The sequence below is a fragment of the Phoenix dactylifera genome, chromosome 1 (genome assembly GCF_009389715.1).
Source record: "Phoenix dactylifera cultivar Barhee BC4 chromosome 1, palm_55x_up_171113_PBpolish2nd_filt_p, whole genome shotgun sequence".
In the NCBI taxonomy this organism is placed as follows: Eukaryota; Viridiplantae; Streptophyta; class Magnoliopsida; order Arecales; family Arecaceae; genus Phoenix; species Phoenix dactylifera.
The window spans coordinates 39,884,636-39,897,763 of NC_052392.1; the positions used below are offsets into that span (position 1 = coordinate 39,884,636).

Consider the following 13,128-nt stretch of genomic DNA (forward strand, 5'->3'; position numbering starts at 1 on the left):
ACTGCTACAACTAACAAAATCAAGAGCAACAATTTAGCAAAATTGTAGAGGAGGAATATTCTGGTCGGTCCATAAGACCCCTCCGGAGTGCTGTGTTGCATATGATATAACCCAATTGGTAGTTCTGTTCCCCTTCCTATATATATATGCACTGCCTGAAAGACACTGTAATCTCTCACCATCCGTTAGATATTGCCAAGTAGAGGACTTCCATCCTCCCTCCGCCCCCTCCTCACATAGCCAATCGATTACCATGGTCGAGTCGCCCTCGAGGATGATACGCTTCACCTTTAGCCTCCATCTTACGTAGAAATGTCTTTCCATGCTACCCTGAGCTCCGCTCCTATAGCTGATAATTCATCTATGCTTCACCCACCTGCAACAATGACTTGTGAGTCCTGACTCCTGATCACGAAATTCACTCCTGCTCTGTCTCCATCACCAGTAGCACTATCATCAAAGTTCACCTTGAGATGGCAAAGGGGTGAGAGCTCCCAAGAAACGAGGACGAATCTGGGCGTTAAATCAGCAAGGCAGGGGTTGCATATGTCTCTGATCATCCTAGATGAAACCGTCTCCGTGGCCCTGATGATCTCGGCAGTCTGAATAAAAGTCCTCTCTACAATATGCCTTGGTGACTTCCGTATGTCGTCAAACATATAAGCATTTCTATCCAGCCATATATGATTTGCCAGATAGGCGCTCGTCATCTCGAGCTCTGCATAGCCTTCCTCATTTGAAGGAAAAGATTATCAATTGATCGAATAGTTTGGGGCCGGCCAAGGCAACTCTATTCTAGATCTGCACCGCCCACGGACATCCAAGTAAGATCTGGCTGATGGACTCTTCGTCATCCGGACACCGACCACAGCTTCGGTAACAAGTATGACGTATGTACTCATCGCCCCTGTCGCGGTAACCGCACCCCCTTGACGCTGCTCCGCCCGAAAGTCCCTGACCTTCGGACTCCTGCCGACATCCCATCCCTCCATCCACGTGCTCCCCATCCCGTCACCATCTATTAAACCATATTAAAAATAATAATAATAATAAACCGAGAAAATGACGTGCTTCACTTCATCTGTTAACCGTCGACTCCTCCACTTCCTTTTTGTTCTCGCCTTTATCAATAATGCTTGGGGCCCAAGCATGCTACGGCTACCTAACAAGAACCGGAAGATCGGTGCCATTCATTCGGAATCCCCAATCTACTCATACCACGTGGCTATAGCGGGTTGCTCGAAGCCATCCAAGTACGAAAAGACGTGCTCGGCATCACTTTTATTTTCTATTTTTTTATTTCTAATAATAAACCACATAAACCAAAATAAAAAAACATATTAAATACTATTATTTTATTTTTTTAAAATTAAAAATTCAGGGTTTTTTTCCCTAACAAGAGCCCCAGGGCATGCGGCACCGGAAGATCGGTGCCATTCATTGGGAACACCAATCTACTCGTAACACGTGGCAATGAGAGCTCGAAGCCAAGTACGACAAGAGGTGCTCGGCATCGTTTTTATTTTTTATTTTTAAAAATTAAAAATTCAGGCTTTTTACTGTGACTTCTATTGATACCGTTGTTATTATCTCCACTACGTTGCCAAAATTCTGTACAATATTTATATTTTTAAAATAATTAATTTTATTAAATATATTTATATTTTAAATTAAAAAAATAGAATTTTTATTTTTAATTCTGAAAATATTAAAAATGAAAATTTTTGAATCTTTTATTTCTTTAACCTGGTTTTTCTTTATTTAGCGAGAGAGTTTTAGAGAGGGATGGTCCAAGCCTCCAACTGAGAGCAGAGGAGGAGAAAGCGAGGGGAGGAGAGAGAGAGAGAGAGAGAGAGGAGGTTCCGGTACTCTTCTTTGGTGAAGTCGCTTATATGGATTCGAGGACATGATCTCGGTCACAGTGTAGACAGTGGAGAAGAGGGAGAGGTGGGGAGCGGAGAAGTTATCCCTGGTTCGGGGGAATAAGGGTTTTTAGTTTATTCGTGCTCTATTCTCGGCTCGTGCCCCGCCGAATAGGGGATTCTGCTGGGGTAGTTTTCCGTAGCTGTCTCTGCTGGCGAGCCGATTTATGACGGAGAAAGGGAAAGATCCAGGGCTTTTCGGTCTCGATATCGGGAAAGGAGGCTCCTTTTTGTTTCGCTCCGGCTCCGGGGATTGGAGGTTGGGAGTTTTCCACTGGAGAGCGGAAAATGGTTGGCGCTTTTAATGATTTTATGAGGTTTTTCTTCGTTTTGGATCTGTAAAGAGATTAAAAGAGCGGTTTTATATCTCTTTGTTTTTGTTGATTTTTTGACGTGGAATTGATGAACAGTGTGTTGTGCATCTCTGTGATCTCTGTAGCTTGAAAAAGTTGGATTCTTTTTTTGTTTCGCTTCTTCTCCTTATTTTTCTGCTCGAGTTCGGCAAAAAAAACGTGAAATTTGTTCGAAAGATGGGATTTTTGCATCCGGGGTTCGAGGAAAACGTGCTCTTCTATTAAGACCGCAACTTTGCTTCGCTTCTGATGGTATGATCCGGTGCATCAGATCGTAAAGACCGTCATTCCCTGTGAGGAATGCCTATGGAAATCCGATTAATTACTTTCCTTCCGGGCTTCTCGAACCAAATCTTTTCTTCTCACATCTGTGATTCGGTCAAATCCCTGAAGAAAAATTTCCCCCGATTCTCTGTTGTCTATCTATCTCTTCGATGGCTTTCCTTATCTTCTCTTGGTTGATCTCCATGTATCACGGTTTTTACTGGGAACTGTGTTACTCTTTAGGTTCTGTAAACAATAGTGGTCCATTCGTAGACTCAATATGGTCTATTTTGACTGAGTTTGCTTTCAAGGCAATTCTCTATTCCTTGTTTTTTAAGTGAGGAATGGACCTATTGCCCAAATTATAACTGCTAACTTCTAAACTTAAAGCCAACCTTTTCTGGTACGAGCTCCTATAAGAAGTGTCTTTCCCTTGAATACCTTGTAAGCTTGTACCTCTTATCTATTAGATGCCAGCATCATATTCATTCTGCTTGAATTAGTCAGAAAATTCTTGGCCTTATATCTGGTTGATTGCATGGTAAAGTTTTTATTTGAAGTTTACTGTATATTTGATTTGCAATGGTTCTCACAGGGACTATTTCTGATAGATTTGGGGGTCTCAGTGTGCCACTATTTTATAGGCCAAAAAAGGAAATCCCCTAAAGCCTTCATTTTCTATCATAAATTGTTTGATGATTAGATGTTTTGTATTCTTCTTGAAGCTGAAATCTCTGTGTGGCAACCGTATCATACCTAAGGTTCTGAATTGTCAATTCTAGGTTTTGCTGATCATTAAACATTCTATTACAATTTGTGACAGATCCTGCAGTCCGAATTTTTCATATTCCTCTCTGTATTTGGTTATACTTCAATAGTTGAAATCTATGTAGTGGCACATGGTTTTATCACAATCTTTTGTTGATTTCTGTTATATAATAGATTTGATCTATTCTAAGTCAACATCTTTTTAATTCAATTCTACCTGAGTTTGCTTTCAAGCCAAGTCTCCTTCCTTACTCTTTAAATCATGGATGGATTCTATAGTTCTATGTCCCAAATTTTGAATGAAAACCCTAGAAATTGAAATGTGAGTTTCTTTCGTATCAGCTCCTTTGAGAATTTCGTTTCTCCAGAATATGCAATGTTTTTATCTTATTAAAATTCATTATCTTTGCTCTACCTGAGTTTTCCAAACTTCTTTCTTGACAGCTGCATGGAACTATCTAATCAAAAAGCTAACCATCACATTTGTTTCTCAAGAGGGTTTTGCTGTTTTTGCATTTTATTCTAGTTTTTAAAGATCCTGAGAACTCACTAATTATTGATGCAGCTAATTTAGTTCGAACATTAGGTTTCCTATTTTAATTTTTTAGAGCATCTGAAGTCCTAAACCGAACAAATGGTTTTATGTGATAAGTTTTTTGAAGCTCTGAATTGATCTGGATTCTGCATTCTCAATGCTCAAAGTTTTTGTTTTGCTCATCTGGATTTCTCTGTTAAGTTGCTTTATTGTTAGTTGTGGTAGATGATGTGATGTAGGTAGTTCATTGTCTTTTAGATATAGATTCTTCTAATGCTTAAAATCGGTGCATCAGATCTTAGTGCTGAGTATCGGCCTCATTAAACAATTCATTGTGACCACCTGCAGGTCCATTGAATTCCTTCCAAATGAAATGTGTTCTAATATCAGTTTATTTCTTTTTCTAAATGCTTGCAGTGTAATGCACTTTAAAGACAGCACCAAATGGCTTCACTGGTCCCTGGGGTCCTCCTCAAGCTCCTCCAGCACATGAATACAGATGTTAAGGTTGCTGGTGAACACCGCTCATCTCTCCTTCAAGTTGTCAGCATTGTTCCAGCCCTTGCTGGCAGTGACCTCTTCTCAAACCGAGGCTTCTACCTTAAGGTCTCCGATTCTTCCCATGCTACCTATGTATCCCTACCTGATGAGCATGATGACCTCATCTTAAGTGATAAGATCCAACTGGGACAGTTCATTTATGTTGACCGCCTTGAAGCAGCCTCCCCTGTACCTATCCTGAGGGGTGTAAGGCCAGTCCCTGGCCGCCATCCCTGTGTTGGGCACCCTGAGGATATTGTGGCCACCAGTTCCCTGGGTTTCCTTGGTACTGAAAAACTTCGGCTGTCTAATGGCTCGAAGGATGATGCTAAACTGTCTTCAGATAAAGAGAAGAACAAGCTGGGGAAACAGAATGGAACTATTAGAACTGAGGAGGTTGAAAAGAAAAAGGTGGTACTTGGTAAGTCAAGCTCTGTACTCTTGAAACAAGCAGCGGATGGCAACTTGGAGAAAAAGGAAGCTATTGGTGTGAGATCAAGATCAATGAACTCAAGGTCGATACCTTCATCCCCGACAAGTGTTTATTCATTGCCTGCATCATTTGAGAAGTTCTCCAATGATCTTAAACAGCAAGCAAAAGTTAAAGGGATAGAAAAGCCGCCATCTTCAAGATTGGGTTTGTTGGAGCGGACAACTTCTGTTTTAAAGGTGACCGCAGCTGGCAGGAAGCCAGCTGCTGGAAATTCTACTAGGAATTTGGTGCTAGGTATTGAATCAAGTCCCAAGGCTTTGAGAAGGAGCTGGGAAGGAAGTATGGAGACAAAAGGGAGGGTTCATTCTAACTCGAAGGCAGGCAAACTCAAGACAAAATCCGAGACTCAAAGCACTTCTGTGAGTTAATTGAGACTCTGGATTCATTCTCTTGTATATAAATTTTGAATCTTCTTTATGCATCTTGAAGATTGGCTAAAGCTAGGAAGCTTCTTTTGTTTTTTTGGTCTTTTGGATCTTCAAATTAGCATGTAAGTTTATTTATATAATATAATGAAATAGATTGCTGGTTAAGTGGTTGATGTTGATGATAATATCTTGATAGTGTCGAATGACTTTGATTCATGTCGATCATGTTAGATAAAATACTGAAAACAGTGATTCAATGGATTCTTGTCCTTTTTGTTTAACTTGTCTTTCTATGGATATTACAGGAGTTGTTGAATTTTGAATAACCATTTGAGATATGTTTCTAACTAATATTTTAGTTGAGATTCTATTTGGTTTCTGCAAAATGTACCAAAACATGCCCTTTTTCTCTCTTTTTTTTTTGTGTGTGTTTGTGTTCTGGTGGTAGGTTACATGCCTGCTTATTAATGCGTCACTTAATCAGCAAAGCATTTAGAAAAAAAGAAACAATGATTTCCTCTTTCACATGCTTGATTATGTAATGCAGGATATCTGGGTTTAAAATAAGTAATAAAGCCTGGCCTTATAGATGATAATTTATGGAGTTTGATAGTTATAGTCATTCTTTTTGGTCCATTATCGTTATTCTCAAATTATTGCTGTGTTTTTTTATTGAAGGTCTCATTTGCATGGATTTCCTCTTTCATTATTGCTAGATAAAACTAAAATATTAAAATTTAAGTTGCTTCATGGTGCTTAACAATCCATATAATTGGAACGTCTTATTTTTATTTCTTCATTTATTCAAACTTGCAGGTTCCTCGAATGAAACCTCCATTAAATGGGAAGTCTTTATCTAAAGAGGATAATAAAGTTCAAACTCCTGCAAAGAAGGGCACTGCAAATGCATCTTCGGATGATTCAGATAGGTCAAATAAACAACGGTCTTCTATTATAAAGAAGACACAAGAGGCTTCTAACAATCTTAATCTTGCTAACTTAGTCAAGTTTGTCTCTAATAGCAAAAGATGGACAGATGGTAGTGTTTCATGGGCATCATTTCCGTCGTCTCTTGTAAAACTTGGAAAGGTATGCTGTGTAATATCATGTAACATTAAAATTTCAGAGTTCTTATTAAAATAGATGGTCTGAAATTGTTGCACGTCACTTTTTTGCTCATACATGAACATTATGTATCTGCTAATTTGAGCTTATAACTATCATCATAGCTCATATGACAGCTATCTCATGAGGTCTTGTTGGTTGTTATTACCATCTTATACTAAACCAGCCCATTTGGCATAGGTATATGACATCATGGTAAACCACCTTATGGTGTCTGTACTAGAATTTTGCACACTGATTTCTTACTTCACTGGTTTAGTAATTCATTTGTTCTGATGTTTCATGTTTTATTTAGGAGGTTTTGAAGTATAGGGATGCCGCACAACTAGCTGCTATTCAGGCCTTGCAAGAAGCCTCTGCTGCAGAGAGCTTGATTAGATGCTTAAGGTAATTACTAGTATTTAGTAATTTGCAGCACTTCTCCACTTGACAAGAGCTCATGGCATTACACATAGAGTTACTTCTCATTTATACTTGCATTTAATTCCTATCTGCATTTTTCTTTTATCCTAAACATGAATTCATTTGAACTTCTTCCTGTTCCACTATAGAAACATTGGTATGAATTTTTCTATTATGCTGTCTTGAAGCAAGCTGCGTCATCCACGATAAGTCTAATGTAACATAACAGTCTTTCACTTAACCATATGCCCACTTATTTTGTAAACCTATTTAGATCTTGCTGTCTAATGACGAAATTTTCCTGCCATTATAAAGTTCTGATGGTTGATTTTTTCAGTATTTTATGATCTGTTCTCTTAATTTGAGATGTTGGGGCTCTGTGAGACGGATTCTCAGGAGCTTTTGGAGATGGTCCAGAAACAAGTTTTATCTCCTAATAGTACGTTTGAACTGATTAGTTTAGTTGTAGAACGGGTTTGAGTGCATATTGACACTGGTTAATGTATTCAAACAATTTGGTGTGTGGATCTGCTGAATTTCATTATTATTATCAAATATCTGATTAATAAACTGGTTGTTCAGATTCCTAGATGCCATTTATATTACTATGACAATCAGAACAAAATTTTCTCAACTTCTGTGCTTTGGTTGTGGGTATGGTCCTTATGCACCCATCTGAGGGAGCCTCATAAATCTGTTATAAGGATGTGCATCTTGAACATGCTGAGATAAGAGAGATGGAAATATGTATGTATTCACTAACTCATGATTTTGATGGAATATCTATAAATTGTCATTCAAAATTCTGAGTGGATTTTAATCCCGCCTCTCGACAAAAAAAAAGAAATAAAGAAAAAATGGTTTCTACCTGGTATATATATGTCTAATGTTCTGAAGCATACCTCATTTACTAGCTTTCAAGATTTTTCAGTGGAATTTGGTCGTTCTCAAATACCAGAGTACCCTATATCTGTATGATAGCCTTCAACTCCTACACTCATGCCAGAGTTAGTAATAAAGATGGATCTGTAATCTTTTGATTTCTGATGGTGACAAGGATAGTCGCTGCTAGGTAGCATGGTGTGCTATACCGTACCAAACTGGACGGACCGGGCATACCGTACTGTACCGGTTTGGGACCGGTACTAGTACAGACGGCATACTGACCCTAGTATGCCAAAAACAAATCCGTAGTGTACCGTATCGATACTATACTAGTGTGGCACCGATACAGGGTCCTGTACCGGTACGGCGAATCTTGCTAGGTGGTAAAAGCAAACAAGTTCATAATTCTCTCATAGAAAGAGTGTCTTGGTGCCTGCTTGATCCTTCATGTTTAGCATCTAATTTACCACCCACAGCCCTTTTAGATGAATAGCATGTACGGTGATAACTTAGGATTGACTTGTTTTTGTTGTATCCTAGGGCATCACAAATGTTTCCATATACAGGAAACAAGGGTCAAAGAATGAAGATTCTTGGAAGAAACTTGAAGAAAACAAAATTAAGACTTAGGACTGACATGTTCTTGTTGTATCTTAGCATTCTAGATATTTTCATATAAACAAAGAAAGGGTTCAAGGATGAAGAGAAAGGAAACTTAATATTTTTAGCACACATAGGTTGGGGAAACACCCTGTTTGATGGATCCATTGTTTGGCAAATGAAAATCCTTAGATCGAATGTAGAACTGCCATTCAGCATTCAGAACCCTCGATAAGTTTTGAAAGCCACTCATGTCGAGTAGACATCCTTCTACCAATCAACCTTCATACACTGCAAATTGTGTGACTGATGCATTTCTTGGAACACCATGGAACCGAAGAACCATTTCATCCTGCATACAGAATCTCTAGAGTCTCAATCCATGTGCCACTTGATTTTCTGACCACGGAAAACTGTTCGAAAGACACAACAGCAGATCTCATCATTCACCAAAAATGCCCAACTCCATCTTGAATGTTGTTTCAGGTTGACCAATCCAGATGTGCCACTTCAAGCTTGTCTTGAAAGGACCATGTTGGTGGAGCACATTGGTGGAAAAGGTGCCTCCAATTTCTGAAAGAGGTACCATTACTCTGAGCTTGACACAGAGTATTTATTTGCAAATTCGTAGACTTCATTGGGAGCAGAATCCTTTAGGGTGGTCTTTGAGAAAATGGATTTGTCATCTTCAGGGTTGAATGAAGTATGGGAACTGAATATATTTTGATCCTTGAAATTATCATGGAGAATAAAATCTCTATACGGTTTTCTTTCTTTCCATTGTTTAACTCCTGCAATATTGGCTCATTTTGCAACTGAAATAGGTCATTTACAATGGCAAATATATGGCTATCATCTCCTATTTCACATGTGGATCACATATACTCCAAAAGAAAAGCATTAGTGGATAGAGCCAATCTTCTATATTTGCAACTTTGCAGTTCTTTAATTGCTAAAAATTATGTACAAAGTTTACATACCCAAAGTTGTCAAATGTCTTACACTCGATAAAATGCCAATTGAAACTTTGCTGTGGTCTTTGTTTTTTTTTTTTCTTTTTTGATTCAATCAGTGTGTTTCTTTTTCTTTCTTTTGCTCCCCCCCTTTTTTTCTCATACACTGAAAAAGCACTTGCAGGCACACTGAGAATTTCTGAACTGAAACTGTTGTTTATGGGTGCATTTGCTTGCAGCATGTACGTGGAAGTAACGTTCACCGCGAAGGAGGATAACCCACAGCCGGCGGTGGAGGAGTTCCTAGCCCTCCACGCCTCGCTCTCCCGCGCCTCCCAAGTCACCGACTCCCTCGCCAATACCGCGGTAACCTCACCCGACCAGCCCCCCGGCGGTAACCCCATTCCGGAGGACGCCCTCAAGATCTCCGCCGACAGGCGCCGGCGCGCCACCTCCTGGGTCCGCGCAGCCCTCGCCACCGACCTCTCCCCCTTCTCCCTCTACCAGCATAAGCCCCACCCTCCGCCGCTCTCCGCCGCGGCTGCCTCCACCTCGGTGGCGGTGGTCCTCGACGGCCCTTCCAAAACGGCGGCAGCTTCCTCCAAGGCCAAACCTCGGTCGTCTCCGCCGCCAATTCCTGCGAGTTCCGGATCGGGGAAGCCGTCGCCGGCGACGACCTCCCAGGGGAAGGCGAGGGGGGCGGCGGCGCCGCCGTCACCGCCGCCGGAGTGGGCTCGAGGGGGAGGGCTGGAGGAGGGGTCGGAGCTGGCACGTGCGCTGAGGGAGGAAGCAAGGAGGTGGTTCCTGGGGTTCGTGGAGAGGTTTCTGGATGCGGACGTGGCGGCGCCGGGGCCGTCGGATGGGGAGCAGGTGGCCGGGATGCTGTCGCAGCTGAAGAGAGTGAACGATTGGTTGGACACGATCGGGCGGCAGAGGGAAGGGGAGGCGGCAACGGCGGAGGCGGCAACGGCGGAGGACGGAGTCGGCGAGGGGGGAGGCGTGCCGGAGGAGACGATCGAACGTCTGAGGAAGAAGATCTACGAGTATCTTCTCGCCCACGTGGAGTCCGCCGCCGTCGCGCTCGGCGGCGGGAGCCCGGCCGCGGCGGTAGGAAGCGGAGAGCGGCCTGGCCGGAAAGTGTGATCGAATCTCTTGCGCGAATGTTGATGCAAGTTAAAGTGCTCCTCGCCGTTGGATTCGTGGCGCCGTGACGGGTGATGGGCCTACTAAATGTTGTACGTGTCATCCTGTGATTCTATTTTGATGGTTGGTCTTCCATCAGCCAGAACCGGGCTAATTTGATGAGTGCGGATTCAGATTGGATTTCTGCAAGAGTGCTGATTGAGTTCTCCCAAAGAGTGAAAGGGAGATGAGGGAAGGTGAGGGATATGAAAGCTAGATGTTGGTGTCTAATTTTTTGGTTTTTTTTTTTCAACAAAAATTTGCTGAGAGAGAGAGAGAGAGGGAAAAAAAAAAAGGAGTTTGGGGTGGGAGAGGTTTTTGATAGTTGAAGAGAGTGCAGTGCACTGCTGGGTTTTTAATTTGTAAAAGTTTGTAAATGTTTTCAAGCTCCAAAGGCAAGGACATAACAATTATGCCTATCTAATCTATACTATTATTAAACGCCAATTTCAGAATCATAGTGTCAATTTTTATTAGACCCATATATCCTAAAAAATATGGTTATTATGTTACCTGCTTTGTGTGTGTATGTGTGTGTATTGTAAGATAAGGGTGAGATTGAACCTAGATAACTAGTATCCAACATTAGTGATTTCAACAAGATAACAGCTGACCTAGTCAGCTAGCACGTTGACTTAGATAATTGATATCTTATATTAGTATTTCAATTGTGTCACAAGTGCTTCTAAATATTTCGAGCTAGGTTACCATCGTTACCGAGTCAAAAATAAAATTTAAATACTACTTGCTAATTATCCTCCTTGAATCCTTCATAATTTGTGGGCGGATGAAATTTGATTTGTGGATGGTTGCACCGAAGAAGCCATTGGGTTGAATTGAAATTGAAATTTCATTCTCCTTGTCTTTTTTTTTTTTTTTAATCAAATTGGGTAATCTATCAAGCGGGTTGAAAACAAAGCGCGCGCGCGCGAGAAGGAAAAAAAAAAAAACTAGAACATGATTTGCTTTGTGCGAAACGTCTTTCCAAGTGATGTATGCCATGGATCTGATTGGCAGCCACACCATAAGGTCATTGCTGCGCAGGAACATTTGAAATAAAGCTGCGAGTCCAACGAAGCATCCGTTGAAGTGGAGTCGATTCCTTTAGGTGGGGACGTAGAAGACAGACTTGGGGCTATAAGTCCACGCCCAACGGAAGCACCATTACAAACATTTGACTCGAGAGAACGCAACGGTCTTTTTTATTTTGGGTTTAGTCTATGGAATGTCGTTCCAGCAACGACTCGGATATCTGAATTCCTATGGATTTTTATCGAAACAATTACACGTAATTTTGTACATGTGTCCAGTAACGATTGGTCCATGAGAGGTCCAGGAAATGTTTTGGGAGGTGATTCGAATGAGGCTGATTTTAGGACATATTTGGCCGAAAAGATATTATTTTGGAATAAAAATAAAAATAAATAACTTACATTTTCTAGTATTCGAATTACATTTCAGTTTTGATTTGACCCAAAAAAATAAAAAAATATATCTGGTTGAAATTTTCAAAAAAAAGAAAGTAGTGTTTTTTAAAAAATAAATTCTCATATTTCATAAAAAAATTATATGAAATGTGAAAAAGTTTAATTTCCACGAATTAAAAATTAAGATAATTTTTTTGTAAATATATCCTTCAATTTTTAAAATACTTATTTTACATATTTTTTTAAAAATAGATGCTAAATTAAATATAAGATTTTTTTATTAATCAATTATGCAAATGCTATTTTTTTTTTCAAGCATCATATATTTCGGGGTTTTTTTTTTTTTTGAAGGAAAAAAGAATTCTTCCCGCGAACGCTCAGAACGTGCCTCGGATGGCACGCCACGGCTCGCGGGGCCCACAGGGAAGGGTTGAAGGGACCCCTACGTCCACGGAGACTTGAAAAGTCGTCTGTAGGTGGTGGGTCCCTTAGTCACTGGTCTCTGACCGGTGACTTCTTTTTTTTCCACCGTGAAGATACCAAAGAGACCATCCATTTTCGGGGAAACTATCGAAATACCCTGCAATCTGGAATACTGCATGTGCCCGGCACGTGAGTAAAAAGGACATTATTTTTCCATAGTAGGATCCGAAAATGAAATTTTCTGGAATTGGATGGCCTCGTATGTAACCGATTACTCTAAGAGTACCCTATGGAGTAGAGAGAGGAAGTTGTCTATAGCACTTTGTGATTTACTATTTTCTAATTTTGTTGGATGCATTCGTACTAGATTGGTATGAATCATCTGGTTAACCCAAAAAAAAAAGGTCCTCCGCTTTTCAGGACGATCATGTATCAATGGTGTTCTCTCTCCCCTTCTAGAGTACTTAATATTGTGATAAATCTAACTTTTAAGACCTCAACTATTGCAAGATTCAACTCCACCTTTTTTTTGTTAACTTTCTTTTATTTTTTAAATAAATAAGTGAATCTTGATAGAATCTTAATACTTTTCAATTGTTTTGCAATATCCACTTCTTTCCATAATTTCTACTCTTCTTAAAAGTGTCTACTTTAGAATCCATATTTATGTTGCATGTACATGATACTAGTGCATCAATAACTATAGTCATAAGTCTAATGTTTAGAATATTAGTTACGAATTTATAATTAACATGCTAAATAAAACTAATAATAAGTTTACCATGATGAAAAGTGTACGCTAACCTCATCATTATAATTACCCCCAAGCTGTGAAACTGAGATGGGTACCGCTGCAATTTAGCCTCTCTCACAAGGGCGTTTATTAAG

General features: G+C 40.2%; 1 protein-coding gene across 4 annotated transcripts; it reads left to right on the top strand.

Annotated features, from left to right (window-relative positions):
• Positions 1–1,803: 1,803 nt before the first annotated feature.
• On the top strand, positions 1,804–10,845 carry LOC103706043. 4 transcript variants are annotated; one of them, XM_008789999.4, is made up of 5 exons: positions 1,804–2,239; positions 4,260–5,234; positions 6,060–6,332; positions 6,664–6,755; positions 9,448–10,845. In XM_008789999.4, exons 2-5 carry the CDS (start codon positions 4,287–4,289, stop codon positions 10,349–10,351), a joined length of 2,217 nt encoding a protein of 738 aa, XP_008788221.2. In that variant the 5' UTR covers positions 1,804–2,239; positions 4,260–4,286; the 3' UTR covers positions 10,352–10,845. The 4 variants fall into 4 exon arrangements, with proteins under 4 accessions (XP_008788221.2, XP_008788220.2, XP_008788223.2 ...); XM_008789998.4 differs by having other exon boundaries at positions 1,804–2,213; XM_008790001.4 differs by having other exon boundaries at positions 1,804–2,181.
• Positions 10,846–13,128: the final 2,283 nt, after the last annotated feature.